Source organism: Bison bison, unplaced genomic scaffold, assembly GCF_000754665.1.
Source record: "Bison bison bison isolate TAMUID 2011002044 unplaced genomic scaffold, Bison_UMD1.0 scf7180017864244, whole genome shotgun sequence".
Lineage (NCBI taxonomy): Eukaryota > Metazoa > Chordata > Mammalia > Artiodactyla > Bovidae > Bison > Bison bison.
The window spans coordinates 1,100,258-1,126,822 of NW_011494816.1; the positions used below are offsets into that span (position 1 = coordinate 1,100,258).

At 51.3% G+C, this 26,565-nt stretch overlaps 1 protein-coding gene across 3 annotated transcripts in view; it reads right to left on the reverse strand.

Annotated features, from left to right (window-relative positions):
• Nucleotides 1-26,565, reverse strand: part of ACOT11 (acyl-CoA thioesterase 11) — a 48,227-nt gene that overhangs the window by 13,436 nt on the left and 8,226 nt on the right. For all 3 annotated transcript variants that reach the window (XM_010847125.1, XM_010847126.1, XM_010847124.1), the window contains exons 2-6: nt 8,976-9,180; nt 7,957-8,026; nt 2,931-2,991; nt 1,825-1,923; nt 883-1,018 (exon numbers count right to left, since the gene is read on the reverse strand). In XM_010847125.1, the coding sequence (XP_010845427.1) occupies nt 883-1,018; nt 1,825-1,923; nt 2,931-2,991; nt 7,957-8,026; nt 8,976-9,180 (571 nt within the window). The remainder of the gene's footprint in view (nt 1-882; nt 1,019-1,824; nt 1,924-2,930; nt 2,992-7,956; nt 8,027-8,975; nt 9,181-26,565) is intronic.

Here is a 26,565-nt window from a genome sequence, read left to right on the forward strand (position 1 = left end):
CACTGCAGATGGTGATTGCAGCCATGAAATTAAAAGATGCTTACTCCTTGGAAGGAAAGTTATGACCAACCTAGATAGCATATTCAAAAGCAGAGACATTACTTTGCCAACAAAGGTCTGTCTAGTCAAGGCTATGCTTTTTCCTGTGGTCATGTATGGATGTGAGAGTTGGACTGTGAAGAAGGCTGAGTGCCGAAGAATTGATGCTTTTGAACTGTGGTGTTGGAGAAGACTCTTGAGAGTCCCTTGGACTGCAAGGAGATCCAACCAGTCCATTCTGAAGGAGATCAGCCCTGGGATTTCTTTGGAAGGAATGATGCTAAAGCTGAAACTCTAATACTTTGGCCACCTCATGCGAAGAGTTGACTCATTGGAAAAGACTCTGATGTGGGAGAGATTAGGGGCAGGAGGAGAAGGGGACGACAGAGGATGAGATGGCTGGATGGCATCACCGACTCGATGCACATGAGTCTGACTGAACTCCAGGAGCTGGTGATGGACAGGGAGGCCTGGAATGCTGCAATTCATGGGGTGGCAAAGAGTCGGACACGACTGAGCGACTGAACTGAGGGTCCTCAAGGCCAAGCTCAATACTACCTTCCCAAATACCTTGACTCCTAGAGACCCAAATGCATTTAGTGGATGACAAACTGTTTTCTATGTGTCCCAGCTTCATCTTCACGGCTCCTGGGAGCTGGGCGAGAGGTCCAAATGCTCCCTTTTCCCCACTAAGGGACCTTGAGGCAAGAGTGTTATCCAGGCCTGAGGCCATCACTGGGTGGATATCCCAGGGAGACTTCCTTCCTTTCTCTGCCCAGTAGGAGCCCCAGACAGAGGGGAGCATGTAGGACACGAGCTGCCCTCCCTACCCATGACGCTCACCATCCTGAATGATGCAGTTGGCAAGGAGGTCCTTAATGGTGTCTGCGTAGACCAGTCGCATGCGCCGGCGCTCGGCCGCCACACTGTGCTCCGTCTTTTCCTCTTCGGTCCGCGGCACGGTTGGCTTCAGCTTCACCTGTGGCGGGGGTGGAGTGGGGGTTTTCAGGACAAATTCCCTGAAACAGCATGAGGGCCTGGCCCCCTAGGATTGCAAGGAGATCAAACCAGTCAATCCTAGAGGAAATCAACACTGAACATTCATTGGAAGTACTGATGCTGAAGCTGAAGCTCCAATACTTTGGCCACCTGATGCAAAGAGCCGACTTTTTGGAAAAGATCCTGATGCTGGGAAAGGTTGAGGGCAGGAGGAGAAGGGGACGACAGAGGATGAGATGGTTGGATGGCATCACCGACTCGATGGACATGAATCTGAGCAAATTCCGGGAGACAGTGAAGGATGGAGAGCCTGGTGTGCTATGGTCCATGGGGTCACAAAGAGCTGGACACGACTTAGTGACTGAACAACAACTGTCCCCCCAGTAATCATCTCGCACCTGGGGCTCCTGGATGGTTACAAGTCTTGTCCCCTCTTTGTCCCCATCTTCCATCTCCATGTTGACTGATATATCATTTTCATCCTCCAGTGTCCCCTGAGCCCATTCTTGGGCAAAGGAACCGTGGATGAAGAATGTCAAGGCAGGACATGGAAGGCAATGGAAAGACCTGGAGAATCCTGCAGTGAGGTGCACGGGGAGAGAAGGGGAAAAGCAGAGCAGGAAGGCACTTGGGTTCAACCACAGTGGGGGCTGGGCCTTCTGGAAGCCATGGATTCCCTGCTGCACCCTCATCTCTACCACTCTACCAACCCCCAGAATCACTGCCCTAGAAAGGCACCCAGGTGCCTGGCAGCATAGAGTGCCTGTGCATGCTACCTTCACCCACCTTGGAGAGCTCCCTGTGGGCCACGAAGGTGGCTAAGGCCTTGCACACACACCACTGCTTCTCAGAGCACAGGTCCTCAGAGACCACCTGGATGCCCACCTGGAAAGGAAGAGCAAGGTGGACAAGTGAGGAGGGAGGAACTAGAATCCTACAGCTTGAGATGGGAAGCATCACCAGGCCTGGCTTCTGGTACTCCTGTATCACCTACCAAGTCCAGGGGGCTAGAGACGTGGGATGGGTTCTGATTCTGGCCCTGGCTCCCTGGGGAACCTTGGGCATGTAAATTCCTTTCTCTGGACCTCAGTTTCCTCATCTGTAAAATGGGAATGATTGTACCTACCCTCACAGGGTTATTGAGAGGATCAAAATGAGACTGTTATGAAAGGGTTTGAAGTAAGTTAATTTAAGTGTTGGCTAAATTGGAAGGACAGACAGCTTAGGGGTCCATAGGGGGACCTTGGGACCTTATGGGGTATCCGGAGCTACAGTCAAGATTCTGCTATCCAAGCCTAAGTGTGCCTCAGTAACCACTGGCCCAGCTGGGTAAAGTTGCCTGGGCCTGACATCCATAAGTGGGAAGTAGAGGCCCTCCACCCTGCATCACCAAAGAGTTCTCTCATTAAACCTTCCACAATCCTGCAGCATAGGAATCATGTTCCCATTTTACAGATGTGAAGACAGAGGCTGTGGGAGGTAAGCTAATGGACCAAAGTCTACCGCTCTCACTGCTTCAGCCCACTGACGTCAGGGCTAAGCACAGTGGCTGACGTCAGGGCTAAGCACAGTGGCTGTCCTCCCTGCATTCACCTGGCTGCTGAACAGAGTATCTGACACTAGGTATGAAGACCCAGGAAGCTGGAAGTCAAGGCCCACAGTGGAATCCACATCGCTCGGAGACCTGAGGCACGTCCCTTCCCCTCCCTGGCCTCAGTTTCCCCTTCTGTGTTACGGCCATTAGACAATTAGATCCCTAGATCCTCCCAAACTTGCCAGCTATTTCAGAACTCTGTATCCTCAGCCAAGGTGCTGTGAGTATGAGCACGTGTGCACTCAGGCTGGGGGCTGAGAACAAAGGGAAAGTGGAAACCACCCACCCAGTGGCTCACCTCCATGCTAGAGTTGAAGGCCCGGTTCACCTTGGCCTTGATATTCACAACTTGTCCAACACTGCAGAGGGAAAAGCAAGAGATGAGCCATCCAGAGGGACAAAAAGAGAGAAAAGGGGCCTCAGATACTTGTGGGGCCTCTGCTGAGGGGAACTAGCCAAAAACTGTTACAGCATACAGAGCATATTCACATCTATGATGCTACCAAAGCAAGTTGGCAAGACGGTGTTAGCATCCCATTTTACAGGTGGGGAAGCTGAGGCAAGAGAAGTGGCATGATGTCATTCATCTCCCGCTTCCCCCTGCTCCCCCTAGTCCAATGAACGCTCAAGATTCTCTTTGCTCTCAACAGTCCCTCCTAAGGAAAGCTCCCCCACATCCCACCTTCTTGTAGCCCGCCAAAATTTACCCTCCTAATACAGATCTCCATAAATAATATAATAATAATGAAAAAGTTTAAAATATTGCAAGAATTACTAAAGTGTGACAGAGACACCATATGAGCCAATGTTGTTGGAAAAGTGAGGTCAATAGATTTGCTCAATGCAGGGTTGCTACAAAACTTCAAGTTGTAAAAAATGCAAGATCTGCAAAGTGCAGTAAAATAAGGTATACCTGTATTTATCTACATACAGATAAAGCAAATTTAGCAAAGTGTTAATTATTGACTCTCAGTGGTAATGATCACACCGCTATTCAACTTTTCTATAATTTTGAAAGTTTTCATGATAAAATATTAGAAAATGAACTTCCCTGACCCACCAATAAAAAGAAAATCTATTTTTGGCAGTACTAAAATAGACCCTTCCCCTTCCTCCTCCTCCCCTCTCCTCTTCCTCTCTAGCCTCCCGTAAAGCCAAGCAGTCACCCATTTGGACTCCCAAGCTTCTCTTCCTTCCTGTCTTCCATCTCACAGCTCAGGTCAAAATTGGCTGTATCCCCAGAGCCACTGCCCAGCCTCCTTGGGGGCCCCTTCAAGCCCCTAGTTTCCCAAAACCCCTCCAGAGGCAGCGCCTATAGACAAATCTGACCTTTTCAGCCAGTTGTAATAGAGCCCTTCCCCAGGACCAATACTCTTGGCAGACAGAGAAACATGTTAAATGACACCACAGTGATACTAATAGTAAAACCCAGATGATGGAGAACCCTAGAGAGCAAATGACCAAGGTTCTTCAACAAACAAACTTCAAGGAAAAACAGAGAGAGACAGGGAGTGGGAGGAGGAAGGAGAGGGTGCAGGGAGAGGGTGATGGGGGAGATAAAGGGCCTACAGGTTAAAAAAAGACTTGAGGGAATTCCCTGGCAGTCCAGTAGTTAGGACTCAGTGCTTTCACTGCTGGGGACCAGGTTCCATCCCTGGTCAGGGAACTAGGATCCCATGAGCCATGAAGCATGGCCAAAGGAAAAACAAAAGACAAGAGACGAAGTAACCAAATGCAACCTTATTTGCATCATGACTTGAACAAAATAAAGCAAAAAACTATAAAGCAAAACAAAATAAATTCAAGAGACACTGTGGGCAACTGAACACTGACTGGATATTTGATGGTGGTGAGAAACTGTTCATTTGTTTAGCGGTAGTAGTGGTATTTAAGTTATGTTTTTTAAAAGTTCTTATTCCTTAGAGATGCATTGTGAGGCATTTTTAAATGGCTAAAGCAAAAACAAGCAAACAAAAAAAACCTTTCCCAGCTTTCCTCAGGTATGGCCAGGACTTTCCAGGTCACCAACCATGCTCCAGGCCCCTCTCCAGCTTACCCTCACACCCACACCCTCCTCTGCCCAGACTCACCTCCACTCTCCTGGGTCCTATGGCAGGCCCATCCATCACTACATGCCCCACCCCAGCCTTCTCTATCATTGCTCCTCAGGTGTCAGATCCCGTTTTGGCAGCAGAGACTCAGAGTTGACCCAGACACAGCTCCACTGGCCTACAAATTCTTACAGCATGCAGTACTGGAGCCAGCTCAAATACCTCCTCCAGGAAGCCACCCATGACTACCCTCTGTGGCCCTATGAGCTGTGCTCAGTCACTCAGTCATGTCCAACTCTTTGTGACCCCATGAACTGTAGCCCACCAAGCTCCTTATCCATGGAATTCTCCAGGTAAAAATACTGGAGTGGGTAGCCTATCCCTTCTTCAGGGGAACTTCCCGACCCACGAATCGAACCAGGGCCTCCTGCACTGCAGGCAGATTCTTTACCGGCTGAGCTACCAGGGAAGCCCCTGTGCCACTATGCACGCATGCTTTCAGTCATGTCCAGCTCTTTGCAACCCTATGGACTATAACCCGCAGGGCCCCTCTGTCCTTGGGGATTCTCCAGGCAAGAATACTGGAGTGGGTTGTCACTTCCTTTTCCAGTGCCTCTATCAGTTCAGTCACTCAGTCGTGTCCAACTTTTCGCAACCCCATGGACCACAGCATGTTAGGCCTTCCTGTCCATCACCAACTCCTGGAGTTCACCCAAACTCATGTCCATTGAGTTGGTGATGCCATCCAACCATCTCATCCTCTGTTGTTCCCTGCTCCTCCCGCCTTCAATCTTTCCCAGCATCAGGGTCTTTTCAAATGAGTCAGTTCTTCACATCAGGTGTCCAAAGTATTGGAATTTCAGCTTCAGCGTCAGTCCTTCCAGTGAATATTCAGGAGTGATCTCCTTTAGGATGGACTGGTTGGATCTCTTTGCTGTCCAAGGGACTCTCAAGAGTCTTCTCCAGCACCACACAGTGCCTCTATACCCACCCTCAAAAACAGAGGCAATGTAGCCCATTGGTTGGGATTCCCAGGTGCCCCAGTGGAAGAAGAATCCACCTGCAATGCAGAAGGCACAGGAGACACAGGTTTGATCCCTGAGTCGGGAAGATCCCTGGAGAAGGGCATGGCAACCACTCCAGTATTCTTGCCTGGAAAATTCCATGGACAGAGGAGCCAGGTGGGCAATAGTCCTTAGGGTCACAAAGAGTTGGACACAACCGAAACGACTGACCATGCCTGCACGCAGAGCCTACTAGTTAAGAGCAAGCTCTCTGGGGCCAGACTGCCTTGCTTGTAGTATATCCTGAGGTCTCCACCAGCTGTAAGCCCTTAAGTAAGTTACTTTTCTTCTCTGCGCCTCAGTTTCCTCACCTGTAAAAGGAGGATACTAATAACCAGGGTCTCACAGTGTTGTTCTGAGGACTTAGTAAGTTAATTATCAATAGTAAAAAGACACTACAGTTATTATAAAATTTTGAATATAGTTCCTTGTGTTATACAGTAGCGCCTTCTCCCCCCATTTTTTTTAAACTGGAGTATAACTGCTTTACAACCCTGTACGCCTGAAACTAACAGAATATTGTAAATCAACCACACTCCATGTAAAAAATTGTTTACATGTTTTTAAAAAGGCTTACAAATAACTCATCAGTATGGGTTCATTAGGGCTTCCCTGGTAGTTCAGCTGGTAAAGAATCTGCTTGCAATGCAGGAGACCTGGGTTTGATCCCTGGGTTGGGAAGAGCCCTCGGAGGTTGGCATGGCAACCCACTCCAGTATTCTTGCCTGGAGAATCCCCATGGACAGAGGAGCCTGGCGGACTGTAGCCCATGGGGTCACATAGAGTTGGACACGACAGAGCAACTATGCACAGCACATGGGTTCATTAACTGTGACAAAGGTACCGTATGAATGTAAGATGTTATAGAAACTCTGTGCCATCTACAGTGTTTTTGTAAATCAAAAACTATTCTAAAATAAGATACTCAAAGATGAGTACTACAAAGCACCCATATGTCAAAGACCATTATTTGCCTGGAATTTACCCCTTTGAATTGAAATTATGTTTCTATATCTGCCTCCCTGCAGACTGGGAGCTCCTGGGGCACAGAGACTATGTTCCAGCTGACTTTGTGGACTCCAAACCCTGCATGGGCCCTGGTCCAAAAAAAGGCACAGGTAGTGATGAATGACTGAATAAGTAAGGACAGGGACTGCCCAAACTTCTTCCTAACCACGACTCATGGGGCACCAGGAAGTCCTGGATAAGTCCTTGGCACTCGATGTCCCAGGCACTGATAGTTCAGAAGCAGGCCTGGAGGCCAGAGCACTGCATGCAGCCCCTGCAGCCTGCCCTGGGCTGAGGGCTTGGCATGCTCCTTGGGTCCTAGCAAAACCGCGTGAAGACCAAGCTCAGTATAGTGTAATAAAAACCTTTCTAACCAGTACAGACATCTAACAAACAAAACTAGTAGGTAATGAGCTCCCCATTCCTGGAGGTATGTGAGCAGAGGCTGAATGGTCCAAACTTCTGGCTCAGGCTCTGCCAAGGCACCTTGTCTAGGGACCTCCCAACAGTCTGATAACCAATGACCCACAGAGAAGAGCCAAGCCCCAAAAGGCATTCCCTGATTAAGTCTAACCAGCAACCCTGAATATTCATTGGAAAGATTGATGCTGAAGCTGAAACTCCAATAATTTGGCCACCAGATTTGAAGAACTGACTCATTGGAAAAGACCCTGATGCTGGGAAAGCTTGAGGGCAGGAGGAAAAGGGGGTGACAGAGGATGAGATGTTTGGATGGCATCACCAACTCAATGGATGTGAGTTTGAGCAAACTCCGGGAGATAGTGAAGGACAGAGAAGCCTGGCGTGCTGCAGTCCATGGGGTTGCAAAGAGTTGGACATGACTTAGTGACTGAACAACAACCTCCATTTTGAAGATAAGAAAATTAAGGACCAGAGAAAGAGATTGACTTCCCCAAAGTCACACAGCACCCCATGCTGCAGCTTGAGCAACATCCAACTCCAAAGCTGGCTGAGGGAGTCCACCCCACGGCACCTGGCCACAGGGGCAGCTCCTAGCTCACTGCTGTCCCAGAGACCTTGCAGATGGGTCATGGCTCCGGAAAGGCTGCCCCCTGTCCATCTGCAAAGGCCCTCAGCTGAGGCAGGTACCAGGCAGCACAAGGCTAATGAGGCGGGAGATGGGGGAAGGGCTCTGGGCTCGTGATGGGGAGACCAGAAAGAGAGGCAGGAGGCCACTTACCTAATGGTGTGCTCAAAATAGATGTCATCCATGGAGGCTGTGACACAGGGGCACCCTGCATGCCTCTCCGCTGGCATCAGGAGAAGAAAGCCATCCGTTAGCAGCCTCCCCATGGCCCAGGCCTCTGATCAATATCAGACCCTCCTAGCTAAGGCCTGCCTCCTCGCTCACACCCCCACCATTCTTTACTTTCCTCACCGTGATTACGACACCCTGACCCTGTCTTACTTATCTGGGTTTTGTCTGTCTAGTGCCTCGCCCTTCTGCTAGACCGCAAGTCACTCGAGGGCAAGGAATTTCGCCCATATTTTTCACTGCTGTGCCCAGTCCTGGAGCAGTGCCTGGCATGCAGTATTCAATAAGCAGCCGTTGAATGAATGATCACGCCATGCTTATTCCACTTCCTGACTTCCTTGAGTGCCCAGGCAACCTCTCCCACCTTTGTCTACTTGCCTGAGTCACTCTCATCCTGAGGACTCTGCTCCCAGACCTGAGTCCTTCTAGAATTCCTTCTCTACTTCCAGGGATGGGTCAGGGTCATCTCGGGTCTGTTCTCCTAGAGCCCCAGTTCCGCCTCCCTTTCCCAGCCCCTATCAGACAGTGCAGGGGGACAGTTAGGTCTCCTGTCTGCTACCCCGCTACCATCAGTCTGTGACTCCCTGCGGGCTGGAGAATACTGGGGCATCAAAGGCAACAAAATGAGCTCCATCCAAGCTCCACTCAACTCTGCCCAATGCCATGGGTTTTGCTACTGCCAGCCTCAGAGCAACCACGTCTAATGCCACACTGCATCAGAGCAGGGACTCTAGAGTCCAGGATCAGCACTCAGAGCCCTGGGGGTTTGCAGGCAAGAGGGTGGGACCAAGCTGAGCATGTGAAACTTGAAGAGGGCATCACAGGCAGGTGGAGCAGCCTGAGTGAAGGCAGGGATGAGAGAAGAGGGCAGTACTCAGGAACGGCCTCTCCCCTGGTATGTGTGGCCAGGGCTGGGAGGGCAGCCATGCCGGGTTCGGCCTCACCGGACAGGCAGGCGGTGGCGTCGATCCACTTGAGCAGCTGCCCGATGCTCAGCTCGCCACGCTGGTTGGTGTGGCAGGGCAGCACCAGCTGGCTCATCTGCACCTCCGTGGGGTTCCGGTAGCTCTCGCCATCTGCCATGTTGTCGCTGTCAGTGCGTGAGGCCGACTTCCGGGACGTGCGGTTGGAGAACACGGAGGCCAGGCCCTGGGGAGCAGGTGGGACGGTCAGCTCACAGCAGAGTCTCCGGGTCTGCCAGCCCCTGAGATCCCCAAGACCACCTGCCAAGAAAACCCAACTCCAAGAGTGGCCAGCACCCTCCAGCCCAGGGTCTCAGACCCCAGGGGCTCTCTGGATGCCCCTACTATGCCCAGCTTCCTTTTGGCCACAAATTCCATGTTAACATATCCTTGGACCTGAGGGAGGGGGTGGGGAGAAAGGGATGGCGCAGAGTATTAATTCATCTGTAGACCAGCTTTTTCAAGTTTTGCCTCAGATTCACCTTCGTTCTGGTAAGATTTCCTGTCTCTATTCAGGGAGGCCTAGTAAGCCCTATGGGCTTCTCTGGTAGCTCAGCTGGTAAAAAATCCGCCTGCAATACAGGAGACCCCAGTTCAATTCTTGGGTTGGGAAGATCCCCTGGAGAAGGGATAGGCTACTCACTTCAGTATTCTTGGGCTTCCCTGGTGGCCCAGATGGTAAAGAATCCGCCTGCAATATGGGAGACCTGGGTTCAATCCCTGGGTTGAAAAGATCCCCTGGAGGGAGGGCATGGCAACCCACTACAGTATTCTTGCCTGGAGAATCCCCAAGGACAGAGGAGCCTGGCGGCTACAGTCCATGGGGTCACAAAGGGTCTGACACAACTGAGCAACTAAGCACAACACAGCACAGTGAGCCCTACAATAGTCAAGCCCAGGGATCTGCTCCTATCTCATCCCATAAGGACCCTTTCCTCGGGTTCTTCATGTTTCAGATGACATCGGAAGCAGCACCTCGGCTGATGCTCCTCCGTTGTCAGCACTTGGCTCTACTGACAGGGAAGGCTCCAGCCAGTCACTGACCAGCTGTCTGATCCAGACCAGGGCTGGAACAGCTGCCAGCTGGAGAACCAGCAGAGAAAATCCTAGAACTCATGAATAAGAGGAGTCTCTGCCCAGGGTCCAGCTTAGGAGTCTCATTTGCCACGCAACAGAGGTAGGCGTGCCTGGCAGTCCCCTGGAGGGGGTGGGATGAGGAAGGGGAGCTGACCTGCCATCCTGTCTCTCTGGCCAGCTTTCCCTCATCACACTGTGAACAGAGCTGGGGACACCTGCCTGTTTGAGAAAAATGACAAGTAGGGATAGGCACATGGGTTCCAGTTTTCATGCATGTGTGGGTGCTAAGTCTTTTCAGTCGTATCCGACTCCTTACGATCCTGTGGACGGTAGACCCCCAGGCTCCTCTGTCCATGGGATTCTCCAGGCAAGAATACTGGAGTAGATTGCCATGCCCTCCTCCGGGGGATATTCCCAACCCAGGAATCAAACCTGCAACTCATTTACATCTCCTGCTTTGGCAAGAGGGTTCTTCACCAGTAGCGCCAAATGGTAAGCCCTCCAATTTTCATGGCCATTGCCACTTGTGGTGGTAAGTCCCTGCTAACACTTATAAAGTGCTTATAAAGTATCAGATACTCTTCTAAGCACTTTACAAGTCCTAATTCAAATTTTATCCATACAACAAACCTCTGAAAGAGGTACATTATTATATTCATTTTAAAGATTAGAAAACTGAAGCTCAAGTAAATGCCAAGCCCAGCTGTGACTCCAGAGGTCTAGCCACTTCGACTGAGGTCCTAATCACCACACTACACTGCCTGCAGGGCTTCCAGGGGCCCAAGATGAGGAATCCAGGGCCCTGGATGTGGATTCAGCAGCAAAAAGTGCTATGACCTATGTTGACCCTGCTACTGCTACAGGATGGGGGCAGTGATGGCTCAGGGAAAGGATCGGCCTCGTTCTGGGGGGTTATACTCTTTGGATAGCTCCCCTCACAAGGATTCCATAGCTAATTCAATAAATTCAAAACACACCAAGTTGACTTGCTTAAGGTCACTGACCCCTAAGAGGTAGCCCTGGGATTTGAACCAAGCTAGTCTGACCGAGAACAACTTGTGGGTTCCTTGGAGAGGCAGCTCCTTGCCAAGCGCCCCTAAATACCAAGTGCAATGCTGGGGACCAAAATGAGAGAGAAGAGGGCAGCTGCCCCAGGAGCTCGCAGCCTGGGTGGGGACCTGTGGGCACCAGGCTGCCAGGCTGTTGCAAGCAGCTTCCAGACCACTGCGATCCAAGCAGCAGGAGCCGTCACCATGGTAACCATTGCCAAGGCATTTCCAGCCTGGTATGTGCTGGGGGCTGCCTGGATGTGGATGTGGGTGGCTGACTCTAGGTGTGGGAGAGAGTAGAGGGAGGAGGCAGGCAGACTGTGTTTACCCACACTCTTCCCAAGCCCCTCCCACAGCTAGTTCTGGGACAAGCATTCCAGAAAGAAGTCCTAGAGAAAAGCAAGGTGGAAGCAAGATGCAGAGAGTAAGGGGGAAGAAGAAAAGCAGAGTATGTGGAGTTTCTGGGCAGCTCCAGATGTGCACACAGGGAAGACGCCCCCCACCCCAACACAACGTCCCTGCTGTTCAAGCCTGTTCTCACCCACTGCCTCACTGAATCGTCACAAGGCAGGCAGAGGGTAAAGACCATTTACCCCATTTTACAGACGAGGAAAGTGAGGATGGCAAAAAAGTCGTAGACCAGCAGTCAGGACACCTGAGTTCTAATCCTCTCTGCTTCCCACCTAGCCAATCCCCACTCGTCAGTTGAGTTCAGTCGCTCAGTCGTGTACAATTCTTTACGACCCCATGGACTGCAGCACGCCAGGCTTCCCTGTCCATCACCAACTCCCGGAGCTTACTCAAACTCACGTCCCCTGAGTTGGTGATGCTATCCAACCATCTCATCCTCTGTCATCCCCACTCCTACCAGCCTCCTATTTCCTGTTTTGTGAAACAGAAGTCCCGTCCATTGTCGTCTACATGCCTGGAGGCAGGATCTTTGCCTTGTCATTCTGTTCATTCATTCACTCACTCATTCATTCTCCAAGCAATTCCTCTGTATTAAAGTGAAAGTTGCTCAGTAGCATCTGACTCTTTGCAACCCCATGGACTACATGTTAAGTTGGTGGATTTGGGTTTTGGAAAGAGCCCTTCAGTGTTGTGTAGAGGCCTGGAAGGAGGTGGAGAGACTGCAGGCCTCCACCTCTGAATTCTTCAGACCAGAATACTGGAGTGGGTAGCCTTTCCCTTCTCCAGGGGATCTTCCCAACCCAGGAATCAAACCGGAAAGTCTCCTGCATTGCAGGTGGATTCTTTACCAGCTGAACTGCCAGAGAAGCCCCTCTCTCTGTACTGGACCCTCTCAAACACTGAGCTTATAAGAAAAACTGGGCCAGTCCTTTGAGAAGCTCCTACTCTAGTTCTCATGCTTAGAAGTACCTGGAACCCAGTAGGACCACATCAAAGATGTATAAAGGGATGTCTAGAGGCAGACTTGAGTTCATATCCTAGCCCTGGCCCAGAGCGCTATGTGATCCTAAGCAAGTCCCCTCTCCTCTGAGCCCCTTCTCCTCCAGCCCAGGGGAGACTGCCAGTCTCCAAGGTATCTCAGCCCTGGTTCCAGGATTCTGGCGTCTAATCTTGCAGGGCTCTGGCATGGCCAGCTGAGCTTTCTAACAAGGAAGCTAAGGAGCTCTGTCACTTGTCAGGCAGGAAATACTGTGCTCTGAGAAGGACGGAGCTCCCACCCTGGGGCTGGCAGAGGAACAAGCCCCACTGTGCTGTGGCCCCACCTCCCTCAGAGGCAGGAGCGCTGAGCCCCTGGAGCATGGGCCAAGGGGAAAGGCAGCACAGCCTCCAGACTCCAACTGTTTCCTGGGGCTCCAAGGCAGTCTGCCACAACAGGGCAGGCCAGGCCAGGCAGCCTCCCAACCCCTGGTGGGCAGGCAGCCAGCCAGGGAGGATGGGGCGTGTGGGGGCCCAGCAGGGTTTGGCCAATGAGGCCCCAGGGCCCAGCCACTCCTCTCAGGGCCAGTCACGGGGAAAGCAGAAGCCCTGGACAGAATCAGGGCCTGGGGCAGCCAGGAAGGCTGAGCCAGGACAGCTGACAGGGAGGACAGAGCCTGCATGAAGGTGGGGAGGGCATCTAAGGGGCAAAGACGTGCACTCTCAGACAGCAGCCATGCCAGGCACTGGCGCCCAGCCGCAACAGTCCTGGCCAGATTGAGTAAGCCCAGACGAGGCCTCAGCCCGCTACACTGTGGGCTCTGTGTCCCTTCTCCTCAGCCAGAGTCATGTGACAGAACAGCTGGGTCTGAGCAAGAAAGGCCACCTTGTCCAACCTTTTCATGGCTGGGGACACTGGGGGAAAGGCTAAAGTAAAGGGGAAAGCCTCTTAGGCCACAGGGCTCCTTCTGGGCAACTGGACAACCGGCCCACACAACAGATTTAACCTGGACTTCTTCTGTCCCCCAAGTAGCCAAGCTCCAGGGATCCAACCTCCTTGAACTCTTGGTCTGCCCCCCACCCCTCAGCCCCCACACTCTGATGCGCTCAGGCCCCTGCACTGCTCACTCACTGGGTTGCCTCCACAGCCAGTTCACAGGCCTCCAGTCTCTCCACCTCCTTCCAGGCCTCTACACAACACTGAAGGGCTCTTTCCAAAACCCAAATCCACCAACTTAACAACCACAACCTATTGCATCCTGCCTTCCGGGGAAGCTAGACCCAGTCCGCACAACTGGGACCTTGTTCTGACCCGTAGGGCCACACAGACTTTTCTGAAGGGCAAGCCTGAGAAGGCACCTCTCCTGCTCAAGATTTCTCAGTGGCTCGCCATGGCTCTTAGGGTCAAGGCCCCACTCTGTAGCCCCTGCCACTGCCCCCACAGCTGCTCTCCCAGCTCCAGAGCACACCTGGTTTCTCAGAGCACACTCTCACTACCGCTGCCTAGGACCCCTCCATCTGTTCTACCTGCCAAGTGAGTCCTTCCTCCTACCCCCTCTTCAGTGCCCCTTCCCCATGCCTGCCTCCTCCCCAGGGAGAGTCAGGGCCTCCCCGGACCCCGCAGCCTCACTATCTCCATCACAATACTGACAGCCACTGAAAGCCACTGCTTTCACAGCCACCTGCCCTAGCAGACAGGCATTCCCGCAGGGCAGGGATGGATGTAGGCCTGGCACAGAGCAGGTGCCAAATTAATGCCTACAGCGGAGGAAAAGAGTGGTGGCAAGGGCAGGCTTGGAGCTGAGACTTGAGGAAGAGGACAGTCTGAGGTACAGGAAGGACTAGAGAAGAGCAGAAAACAAAAGCAGGAGCAGCAGGGCTCGGGCGACGGAGTGGCTGGGGCAAAGGGCAACAGGTGGGAAAGTACTAGGCACCTGTGTGGGTGGAGACAGAGGCGGGGATGGGGTGTGGGGCAAAGAGTCCCCAGAAACCAAAGAAGACCCCTGGAGAAGGGTGTGCCCTACAGGGATCAGCAGGAAAATGTGGAGACCAGCCAGCAGGGAGAACATCTCAGGGACTTCCCTGCCAATCCAGTGGTTAAGACTCTGCATTCCCAATGCAGGGGACATAGGTTCAATCCCTGGTCAAGGAACTAAGGTTTCCCATGTCACTAACCCCCACATGTCACTACTAGGAGCCCGTGCTCCACAAGAGCAGCTCACACGCACCACAACTAGAGAAAAAGCCCATGTGCCGCAAAGAAGACCCAGCCCAGCAAAAATATAAATAAACCAAAGAACCACCTCAAAGAGCAGGCCTGGAACAGAGGAGGCCCACCAGCCCTGGAGGGGAGAAGCTGGCCTGGGTAACCTCTCAGCTCACTCACCATGCCACAGGGCTGTGCACAGCCCCTGGAGATCAGCCTGGCCTGGACTCAAGTCAACTAACTCATGTGACTTCAGGCAGGCTGCTCAGCCTACCTCTGTGGGCCTCCGCTTCCATAACTGCAAGAAATGGGATCATAATACCTACATCCAGGGTCATCATGGGGATGAAATTAAAGATCAAGTGTTCACAGCTCCTAGTACGCACCTGCCATGTGGCTAACATTTACTGAGCACTGAGGTTAGCATTATAAAGCTGAGTTTGGGCTTCCTACCAAAATATAGCTGGGAGACTCCTAAACAGAGTTCAAACCAGACTGTTTACACGGTACTTCCTCACGCATGAGTTCACCAGAACCTCGTGGCAACCCCGTGAGGAGGCAAGACTGGTAGCCAGTTTGAGAGGTTCTGTGAGAATTCAAAGAACCAGTGATAGAGAAGCAGGGATTCAGCTGCAGGGCAGGAGACCCTACATGGCCCTGCTCCTCCCACTCTCCCTCCCAGGCTTCTCTCCAAGGGCCGGGGACTAGAAGGCGGGCCGGGGGGTTGGGGGTTGGGGAGAAGCACCTTGGCCCACTACCAGCCAGGCCCCCAGAGAGCCAGGCCCTCCCAGAGTGTGAGGGAGCTGCCCAAGTTGTTTCCCTGTCCCCACAAAGGTGGCTCCAGGCTCTCAGAGCCACCAGTCGCCTCCCAGCAGTCTTCCCACCAGCAACACAGAAGCATCTGTCAACCTCCTAAACACCCTTCAATCCCATTCCCTGTCTTCTTCCCCCCGAGGGCTCTGAGGCAGCCTGCACACGCACACACCCTGAGTATGCACAGAGACCCAAAATGCAAACAGAGCTAAGAGCCAAATACGGGAGGAGCGATTACATCGGGAATGCACGTGCTGTGCTAAGTCACTTCAGTCGTGTTCGACTCTTTGCAACCCCATGGACTGCAGAGTGCCAGGCTCCTCTGTCCATGGGATTCTTCAGGCAAGCATACTGGAGTGGGTAGCCATTTCCTTCTCCAGGGGATCTTCCTGACCCAGGGATTGAACCCAGGTCTTCCGCCTGGGTTGCAGGCAGATTCTTTACGCTCTGACCCACTAAGGAAGCCACGCGAGGAAACCAGTTGCACAAAGATGCTGCCATAAAGAATTTCATTTGGCCTTGAGATTCCCAGTAGACAAGGGTAAAAAGGGTAGTAGTGGGTACCAAACTCTGAGATGAAAAGTGGGTGCACTTGTGTGTGAAGCCAGCATGAGGGCTGGGAGGACATCGGTGTTCCATAGGCTGCTGATGGCCATATGTCATCAGATGACACCTTCATTCTAGAAGATAAATAATGGTCTCCAGTGCCCTGTACGCACATCCTCATTTTACTTCTAGCTACAGGGTGTATTGACACTTGACATTTTTCAAGATTTGGGGGTGAGGAAGGTAGAGAATTAAACCATTATTTCTTACTAAGAACCTCCTAGATGCCATTCATTTGGTTAGCATTTATTGAACATCTACTATGTACCAAGTTGTAGGCTAGGAGCTTTCACATGTCTTCTCTCAGTAATTCTCATATATATCCTACAACACACTGTTATTCTACCCATTTTACTATGAACAAACCAAGGCTGTGAGAGCCAGTGTATTGCTTCTGAGCACCTGAGACGTGACAGACAGAATTTAAGACAATCCCAGAAGATGGACCTTCCCTGGGGATCCAGTGGTTAAGACTCCATGCTTTCACTGCAGGGGGCGCAGGTTTCATCCCTGGTGAGGGAATTAAGATCCTGCATGCTTGCTGTACAGCAAAAAAACCAAATAAAATAAAAATTTTATTTTACAATTCCAGGGCAGTTCCCTGGTGGCCTAGTGTTAGGATTCTAGGCTTTCACTGCTGTTACTTGGGTTCAATCCCTGGTGGGGGAAACAGATCCTGTAAACTGTGTGTATGGCAAAAAAAAAAAAAGCAATCCCAGATCTACCAGCCAAAGCCCACACTCATATCTCCACAGGCCTTGGAGATGAAGAGACTCTTCCATCTGAAACTCAAGAGAGGGGAGGCAAACCAACCCATGTCACACAGCCAGTCAGTGACCAAGGAGAGAAAAGAGGCCAGTACCCTGCGTCCCTGCCCAGAGCCCACAGCCTAGGGCAGGCTGGTCAGCTTTTGTGCTCTCCCAGTGAGGACAGAGGGGGATGGGAGGGCCTTCAACCTGTTCATCCTGCCCCTGACCCTAAATCTGACAAGAAAGGAAGTGGGGTAGCGGATATAATTGAAAGTGTGAGCTAAGCCCACCTCTTTTGGAGGTAGAGCTTCACGAGGCATTTCCAGTTTAGTGCCTTCCTATAAAACTCAATATAAGTGGAACTTATATCCATCAACTTATCATCCTCAGGAGACGTTGGATAGGTTATTTTGCCTCTCTGTGCCTCAGTTTCCTCATCTGTCAAATGGAGCATTTAACTAGAGAGTCTCCAAGAACTCTTTTCAAACCAAGAAATTGTTTGGCTTACGGGAGGACCTCCTTGACAAGACTCAATACTTTGGCCACCTGATGCAAACAGCCGACTCATTGGAAAAGACCCTGATGCTGCGAAAGATAGAAGGCAAGAGAAGGGGACCACAGAGGATGAGATGGTTGGATGGCATCACCGACTCAATGGACATGAGTTTGAGCCAGCTCTGGGAGTTGGTGAAGGACAGGGAAGCCTGGTGTGCTGTGGTCCATGGGGTCACAAAGAGGTGGACATGACTGAGTGACTGAACAACAAAGGACTTCCTTGACAAGACCCACAAGGCCCTCCAGCCACACCCCCAGTCTTGCTCACACCATATACCCCCAGACAACTGACCGTCTCAGTTCCTCATACCCCTCAGGCCGCTGCTTACTCCCTGTCTGGAGCACTCATCCTCTCCTCTCCACCTCCATAATGACTACCGGTCCCTCGGCTCCATTATCTCTCCCTCTTTCCTCAGGCTCCTGGCCCCAGGAACCTCCACTCTGCAATGTGCTCCATTGTGACAACATTCATTTAACTGTGGGAGTATCTGGTGGACACTGGACACGAAGATCCATCGGCAGGAGCCCTCTTTACTTCTGGTGTCCACGGGGCCCAGCACAGAGCCTGGCTCACTGTGGACCAAATGAATGAGTTGGTTCAGAGGGTCTCCAATTCTCAGTGTCACCCCATGTGGCAGAGAGAATGTAGGCCATGAAATCAAGAGAAGTTCCCCACCAGAAGTGCTGACCTCTCACCCCATCCTAGAACAGTCGGAACATCATCTGTCTGCCTCCACCCCCAAGGGTAAAAATAGCTTGTCTGAAATCTGACACCTGAGTCATCTGGAGAATTCCTCCTGCCCCATTAAGGAGTCAGCCAAGAGCCAGAGAGGGCAGGGAGGGCATTTCCTGAATGCTTACCCATTCCTATCTCATCCGATCCATAAGAAACATTTGAGGTGTTATCACAGGCAAGGTACACAGGTGATCCAGAGAAGTCCCAAATCCAAGGTCGCCCAGCGCTGAACCACAGAGCAGGGATTAAGTGAGGCCCCCTGCCTCTATCTACAGGGCAACCCTTGCCTCTGCACCAAGAGTGAAAAGGGTTTGGAGATAGAGAACGACTGCCCGCTGGTATGGATGGGGAAATGGAGGCTCAGGGGCTGTCTGCCCAAGGCAAAAGGGCCTGAACTCCAGCAATCCTTAGGTAAATTAATGAGAAGTAGAGGACAATCCCCACCCCATTGTCATCCAAAACTAGTAAGGGTTAAAGGAGATGCCAGGGACTTCCCTGGTGGTCCAGTGGTCAAGAATCCACTTTCCAATGCAGAGAACACGAATTTGATCCTAGTTTGGGGAACTAAGATCCCACGTGCCACAGGGCAACAAAACCCCCATGTCATAAATACTGAGCCTACTACACACCACAACTAAGCCCCGATAGAGCCAAATATATAAATGTTTTTAGAAATAAATAAAGGAGATCCTGAAACTAAAGCACCCAGTTAGCTGTGAGGTGTGGTGCACGTGTGAGGGAGGCTGGAGAAGATGGAGCAGTTGGGCAGGACCAGACTTGTCCTTCCTCCAGCAGGCTTATCACTGCTGGGAAACGAAATGCGGAGATGGAAGGTGGCGTTTGGAACGTGCCTTGTAAACCTCAGTGGCTCAGCTGTCCTTTCATTTCAGCACTTCTTGAGTCTGAGTAGGGCCTGCCCACAGGGACAGGACAGCCCACACAGAGCAAGACAGGGGTTACTTGGGAAATGCTGCTACACAGAGGGGTAGCAGGGGCCTGGCAACCAGGCAGAACCTGCAGGGACTGGCTGTGTGGGGCCAGGATTCAAATTAGCCTCAGCCAACATCCTCAGTTCTGCTTCTCTACACTGTTTGGGCATTGTTCCTGCAGCATTTCGCAGAACAACAGATGGCACATGAGCAAGTTTTTAAATCTCTCTGGCCCCAACTTTCTTGCTTATAAAATGGAAAGGGATGCAGGGGAGACTGACAACAATCACGCTCCCTTGTTTAATTACTTGATATGTGTAGGTGGGGCGCCAGGCATTTTCTGCGCCTTCTCTCTCAGTCCCCACACAGCCCTGATAGTTAAATATTGTTATTATTCCTATCTTACAGATGGGAAAACAGGGGCTCAAAAAGGGTAAGTGTCATGCACACACACACACACACACACACACAATCATTATAGCCAGTAAAGGGCAGGCAGGACTTGGACCCAAGTCTGTTTAACTCAAGGGCTAAGGCTAGCTGGGCACTTCGCTGTAATTGCCTCTCTTTAGTCTGACACAGCAGAATGTTTACTGCTGTGTCCCCAGCATTCAGGCCCTTTCTCACCCACACATGCCAGGCGGGGCCCTAGGGAAGCTTCCTCCCCATGGACCCTCACACCTTCTGCAGGAAACAGTGATGGTGTCATGACCTCCTCCCAGCATAGTCCAGCATCCAGGCACTTGTCCTGCTGCTGCTGCTGCTGCTGCTGCGACCCCATAGACAGCAGCCCATCAGGCTCCTCCATCCATGGGATTTTCCAGGCAAGAGTACTGGAGTGGGGTGCCATTGCCTTTTCTGGGCACTTGTCCTACTAGACGCTCAAAGTCAGCAGCCTGTGAGGGAGAGAGGTGGCTACCTCCAGAGTGGAAACTGCAAGCTCTCTGTCAGCCAAAAACTGCTTTGTAAATCCTCAGCTCTCTGGAGTAGGAAAAAACCTCATGGATGGCTACATATGCCCTCTCAGACACAGATATCTCAGTTACCACCACCACCCTGCCCAGTGACTGTCCAACATGAGCTTGCTTGCTCTCTGAGACAGGAGGCTCACTCCCTGCTGATGTAGACACTTGCCCTGTGTCTACATCCCCTTCTGCTGACAGCAGGTCTGCCTGTCAGAGTTCTTCTATCTACCCCTCCCCAACTGACAGCTGCCTCCCTACAGCTTTCTTCCTTGGAGCTGTTTGCCACCTCCTACCCTCTACCTCCAGCAGACCCCAGAAAGGTGCAGGAAGGGTCTGCACACAGGCAGTCTGACCCCAAGTGTGACTGGTCCCCACTTTGCAGCCTCTCAGTCAACCCTCTCCAATAGTACCCAGGTTGGAGCCCACATTCACAGGCAATACCCCTCCATGGGAGCCCCTGGCAGTGGGGTGGGCCCTTCAGGATTGGTGAAGAGGAGGGCAAGCCTCTCTCCTTCATCAGAGCCCTTCATGCTCCCCCTGCTAGACAGCCAAGACTCCTGCCTGACACCGCCTCCAAGTCACCATGGCAACGGGTAGCCAGGCGATGGGCCAGGTCCAGACATCCTGCAAACAAGCCCGTTTACCTTGGAGCTGGAAACACCAGTTACAGGGACCAGAAGTCCTCTCCAGAAGGACAAAGTTGGGAGGGAGAGAGAAGGAGAAGAGGGATGGAGGGGAGGAGAGATGGGTTACAAAGAGAAAGAGGGAAAGAAGGGAAAGAAAGAGAGGAAATAGAAAAAACAAGAGGTCAAAGAATGGATGCTGGTAGGGAACAAAGCAAGTAGAAGACACACACACACACCAGAGAGAGAAGTGAAGAAGGCAGGAAAGGGGCCCCCTCCCAACTTCCCCCACTGCTCACATTCCTCAAGCCTGAGCTGCTCTCAGCCCTTTGGGATTCTGGCCACAGCTGGGACTTCCTGCCCCAGGAAGCTAACAGCCCCGTGGCCCCTTGGAGGCCCCAGTTGCTGCCCTGGGGCCTGCAGTCCCCTCTGCTGAGGGACAGCATCTGCCCTCCCCAGCAGGCGGGGCCCCTGTCCCAACCCCAAGCAGCACTTACAGGCTCAGTCTCCTGCTCAGGTCCCCATAGTTCCCCTGAGGCCCAGCCTGTCTCTGATCACCAGATCTCCTGCCCCTCCCCTCATACTCCGACTTCTTGCCCCGAGAGTGTTCAAGAAATCAGTCCCAAGCAGAGCAGAGTGGCCATAATAGGTGTGACTTCATCCACACAACACACTTCCTTATACTGTGAGAGGAATGGGTCACAGAAGGAGGTCTACCAAGAGGACACCAAGCCTCCAGGGGCTGCTTCTAAGGCCCCAAGTCTGGAGGTGGAAGGGTGGGAGTGAGAACTGGGCCTGGCCTGCTCCCTGGTGGGTCTGCTGAGCTGAAGCAGACGGCCCAGTGGTTCTCTGCTGGGCACTTACCATGTTCCAGGGCCTTCCTCAGCCTCAAGCTCTTTGGCTGTAAGACGGCCTTATCATTCTTGGCCTAGTCTCATCCCCACCCCCATGTGCCCTGAACTGTCTCAGAGAAATCTGAGCCCACAAGAAAGGCTTGTTAAAGAGGGATGATCAGGGCAGAGAGAGAAAAAGGAAAAACAGGAAGGCACAGGGGGCTGGCAAGAGGAAAACAGACTGTGCTGGAATCCTGGCCCAGCCTCTGTCTCCCTGGATAATTAGTTAAGCCACTCTAAACCTCACTTTGCACATCTGTAAAGTGGGAATAATAATATCATAGTGAGGATTGAAGAGTGCTTAAAAAGTACCAGCTTTCCATATTATTAAAAAGTCAAGGCATTTGCATCATTTTTTTAGATTCCATACAAAACAGAAATAGACCCATAGTCATAGAAAACAAATTTATAGTTACCAAAGGGGAAAGGGCTGGGGAGGAGGGTAAATTAGAAATTTGGGGTGAACAAATATACACTAATATTAATATAGAGTCCCTTAGACAGCAAGGAGATCAAACCAGTCAATCCTAAAGGAAATTAACCCTGAATAGTCATCGGAAGGACTGATGCTGAAGCTGAAGCTCCAGTCCTTTGGCCATCTGGTATGAAGAGCCGACTCACTGGAAAAGACCCTAAGGCTGGGAAAGATTGAAAGCAAAAGGAGACGGAAATGACAGAGTATGTAATAGTTGGATGGCATCACCGATTCAACGGACATGAGTTTGAGCAAACTCTGGGATATAGTGAAAGACAGGGAAGCCTGGTGTGCTGCAGTCCATGGGGTTATAAAGAGTCAGACACAAGTTAGCGACTGAACAGCAACAATTAATGTATGTAAAATGGATAAATGACAGGGACTTACTGTATAGCACAGGGAACTATATTCAATATCTTGCACTAACCTATAATGGAAAAGAATCTAAAAGTATAGAGGCATTGTCGAAGGACACAGGAAATCATCCTAACCGAAGAGCCTGCACTGGTCCCTAGGGTAAGAGATGCCCACTCAAAGTGGCCAGGCAGCCTTGGCAGAGCCCACAGAAATCTTAGGGGCAAGGACCCAGGCTTCGGGTGGAGTGGAAAGCTGCAGGAAGCTCCCAGCAACGGTGGGGATCAGATGGGCCTTTCAGCCCCATCCCGGGACAGTCACTTCCGAATAAAACATGCCATCTGTCTACCATCAGGGCTTCATTTCAGCCGTGGATCAAGATGTTGAACAGGATGGTGTCTGTGGCACTCCATGGGGGCCTCCCCCAGATGACCACTCACAGTTTAACCAGACTCAACAAATTCTCATCTCCCAGGCCCCTGAAAGGCTCAAGATGCCTCACTAAGGAAATGGTTTCTTGGAATAGAAGGCAGTGATCACTAGAAACCAGCTTGGGTTTATGGGGAACAAGGCATTCCAGGCACAAGGGAAGAGTTTACCAGGGCAGGAATAGACATATTTTTGCGTTCGCACAGACCCAGAATATTGTGAGTGTTCAGTAGACGTGAGTTAAATTGAACCTGGGAGCCATCTCCCATATTTGTGTGCTCTGTTCAACATTTGGTTAAAGGACTGAATGAAGACACACTTGGTCACACATGGCCACCTGAAAGGTAACTTTTAGATAGAAAACCAAACAGATGAAAATGAGTAAGAGTCATGCTATCAACCTGCACTTAAGTTTTTCTGTTGCTGTCACTTTGCTCTAGGATATACGTGTGCTTGGGCTTTCTAAATGGCTCAGTGTAAAGAATCCGCCTGCCAATGCAGGAGACGCAAGAGATGCAGATTCGGTCCCTGAGTCGGGAAGATCCCCTGGAGCAGGAAATGGCAACCCACTCCACTATTTTTGCCTAGAAAATTCCATGTCCATAGGGGGTTGCACAGAGTCAGACACAACTGAACACAGATCATATATATGTGTGCTGGGGTGGCGCCAGCTTTATGGTTGTTTCTGCAAAAATGGCCTCATGGTTTCCTCCATCCACAAGCTCAACAGTGACAAGTCCTGCTGCATCCAAACGGGGCCCGAGGGCTGCTGGAGGCCTCTTTGGAGGTGAGAGGCGGGAATGTGTTCAAGACAGGAGTGACTGGGTGGCAGGGAAGAGACAGCCTCTCGCGGGGGTACGGCAGGCAGTGTGAGGCCCAGCCCAGGGAGGGGGGAACAGAGGGGACAGCGGGTGGCACAGGGTGGACAGTCAGGCAACAGGAGGGACAGCGAGAGGGCCAGGCTGCATATGGCCTGGGTGCCAGGCCTCTGGCTACAGATGTGAGGGCTGGCTGAGTCAGGACAGGGGGGTCCTGGTAAGGAATAAAACCCAGACTAAACAGGAGTGGACGAGGTTAGAAAGAGGCTAATTCTGGCTGGGGATCAACAGCAATCTTTTTTAAAACTCCATTCCTTCCTTCAAGAAGATACTGGGAGTACAGCACTGAACACCAACCCAGGCTCTCCACTCACGAACAGACAATAAACAAAGGAACAAGATCATTTTAGAGTGAAAAGTGATATAAGAAGGAAAACAGCGAGGAGCACTATTTACAATAACCAAGTCATGGAAGCGACTAAGCATTCATCAACAGAGGAGTGGATAAAGAAGACATGGAACATGCATACATGGAATATTAGTCATAAAAAAGAATGAAATAATGCCATTTTCAGCAACATGGACAGACCTAGAGATTATACTAAGCGAAGTCAGGCAGAGAGAGACAAATATCACATATCATTTATATGTGGAATCTAAAAAAGTGATATAAAGGAACTTATGTACAAAACAAATAGACTCACAGACATAGAAAACAAACCTAAAGTTACCAAAGGGGATGGGGGTGGGGTGGGGATAAACTAGGAGTTCGGGATGAACAAAAACACACTACTATATATGAACTAGATAAACAAGGCCCTACTGTATAGCACAGAGAACTATACTCCATGTCTTGCAATAACTTATAATTAGAAAAGAATTTGAAAAAGAATATATATGTATAACTGAATCACTTTGCTATACACATGAAACTAACACAACATTATATATAAACTATATTTCAATTCTTTTTGTTTTTTAAATATTTCAATTTTTAAAACGAAGAAGAGGGCTTCCCTGCCAAGGGACATGGGTTTGATCCCTAGTCCGGGGGGATTCCACACGCCGCATGCAGAGCAACTAAGCCCGCACTCCACAGCTGCTGAGTCCTCACTCTAGAACCCGCAAGCTACAACTGCCGAGCCCACGTGCCTAGATCCCATGCTCTGCAACAAGAGAAGCTGCTACAGTGAAAAGCCCATACACTGCAAGGAAGAGTAGCCCCTGCTCACTGCAACCAGAGAAAGCCCACGCAAAGCAAGGAAGACCCAGCAAAGCCAAATAAACAAATAAAAAGAAGAAAAACAGCAGATGTGAAAGAGAGACAAGGTGGTGGACCGGAAGGGGCTAATTTAGATTGGGTGATCAAGGAGGGTCATGGCCAAGATCTGAATGAGACCAGCAAGAGTGACTGAGCAAGGCCCTGGGGGCACAGGGTCCCAGGCAGGGGAGCAGAGTGTGTAAAGAGCCCAAAGAGGAACAGTGACAAGCTTGGCTGCCAGAGGAGCAGTATGGTGGGCAGTGAGGCTGGAGCAGTGTCAGGGAGAAGGGAACAAACTAGTCCCACACTGCCCAAAGCCTAAAGTTCCTGTGGAATTTGGATTCTACTCCACGTGGGATGGGAAGAACTGGAGGCTGTGAATGGGGAGACAGTTGATCTGACCTGCATTTTAATATCACTTTGCTGTCGTATGGGGCTTCCCACGTGGCTCAGTGGTAAAAAACCCACCTGCCAATGCGGGAGACACTGGTTCGATCCCTGGGTTAGGAAAATCTCCTGGAGGAGGAAACGGCAACCCGCTCCAGTATTCTTGCCTAGAACAAATCCCATGGACAGAAGGGCTTGGCAGGCTACAGTCCATGGGGTCAAAGAGTTGGACATGGCTGAGCACCCACGCATGCTGTTGTGTGGGGGCAGATTGCAGGGTGAGAGAAGAAGCAGGGAGACTCCTCTGTGGGCAACTGCAGTCCAAAGAGAGATGATGGACCCAGGTGTATTTGGGAGGTGGAATCATCATGACTTGCTGATAGCATCCATGTGTGAGAAGGACAGAACAGGAGGATGCAGGGAGGACACAACTGAGTGGCTGAACAACAACAAGGACAAAGCTAGTAAGAGACAGGTCTCCATGTGCAGAGAGCCACCTGTGTATGGCCCAGGGGCTGTCCCCAAATTGCTCTCCCAGAAGCTCAAAGACCACTGTTCAGAATCTATGGCTGATACTTACTGTGTACCTTCTGCGTGCCAGGCCTAGTCCTTGGGGGTCTTTAATTCTCCAGTGCACCCTGAATCAGGAGTCCTCCTTTCACCGAAAAAGGAAACTCAGGGAACATGGAAAGATCCACACAAGGACACATGACCAGTAAAAGGCATAGCAGAGACTGGACGTGGGTTCTTCTGACTCCAGAGCCTGGCAGGGGTGCTGCCCCAGGGGATGCCAGCCCTGGAGGGGGATCAGATCACTCAGCCCACACGACTTTTCAGACAAAGCCTGGCACTTGGGAGACCCTCCATAGGTTGCCTCCTGGCTCTCCTGCCTTCCAGGTGATATGGAGAAAGCTGGAAAGGGAGTGGTCCCTGGCCAGTCCATCCCCCCTGGGCTGTGGGAATCACCATTTCCCCCACCATGGCCTCTTCAGAGGGCCTACCGGGCTCAGAAGTCCCTCCCAGTCTTGCTGAGAACCAGTCTAAGCAGGAGTGAGATATACCTCCTCTTAGTCTGTCAGCCTGGAAGCTCCACTTTTATCTTCCAAAGCAAGGGCAGGTGGGTGGGGACCAGTTACTCTTAGCTTCAGGGTGGGGGTGGAGGAAGCGTTTGCCCTTTCCCTCGACCCAAAGTTGTTCAGTCTTTGGGTCCCTTCCTCTCCCCAGGCCCATATGTCCCACACACTCCACCACTCTCAAAGCC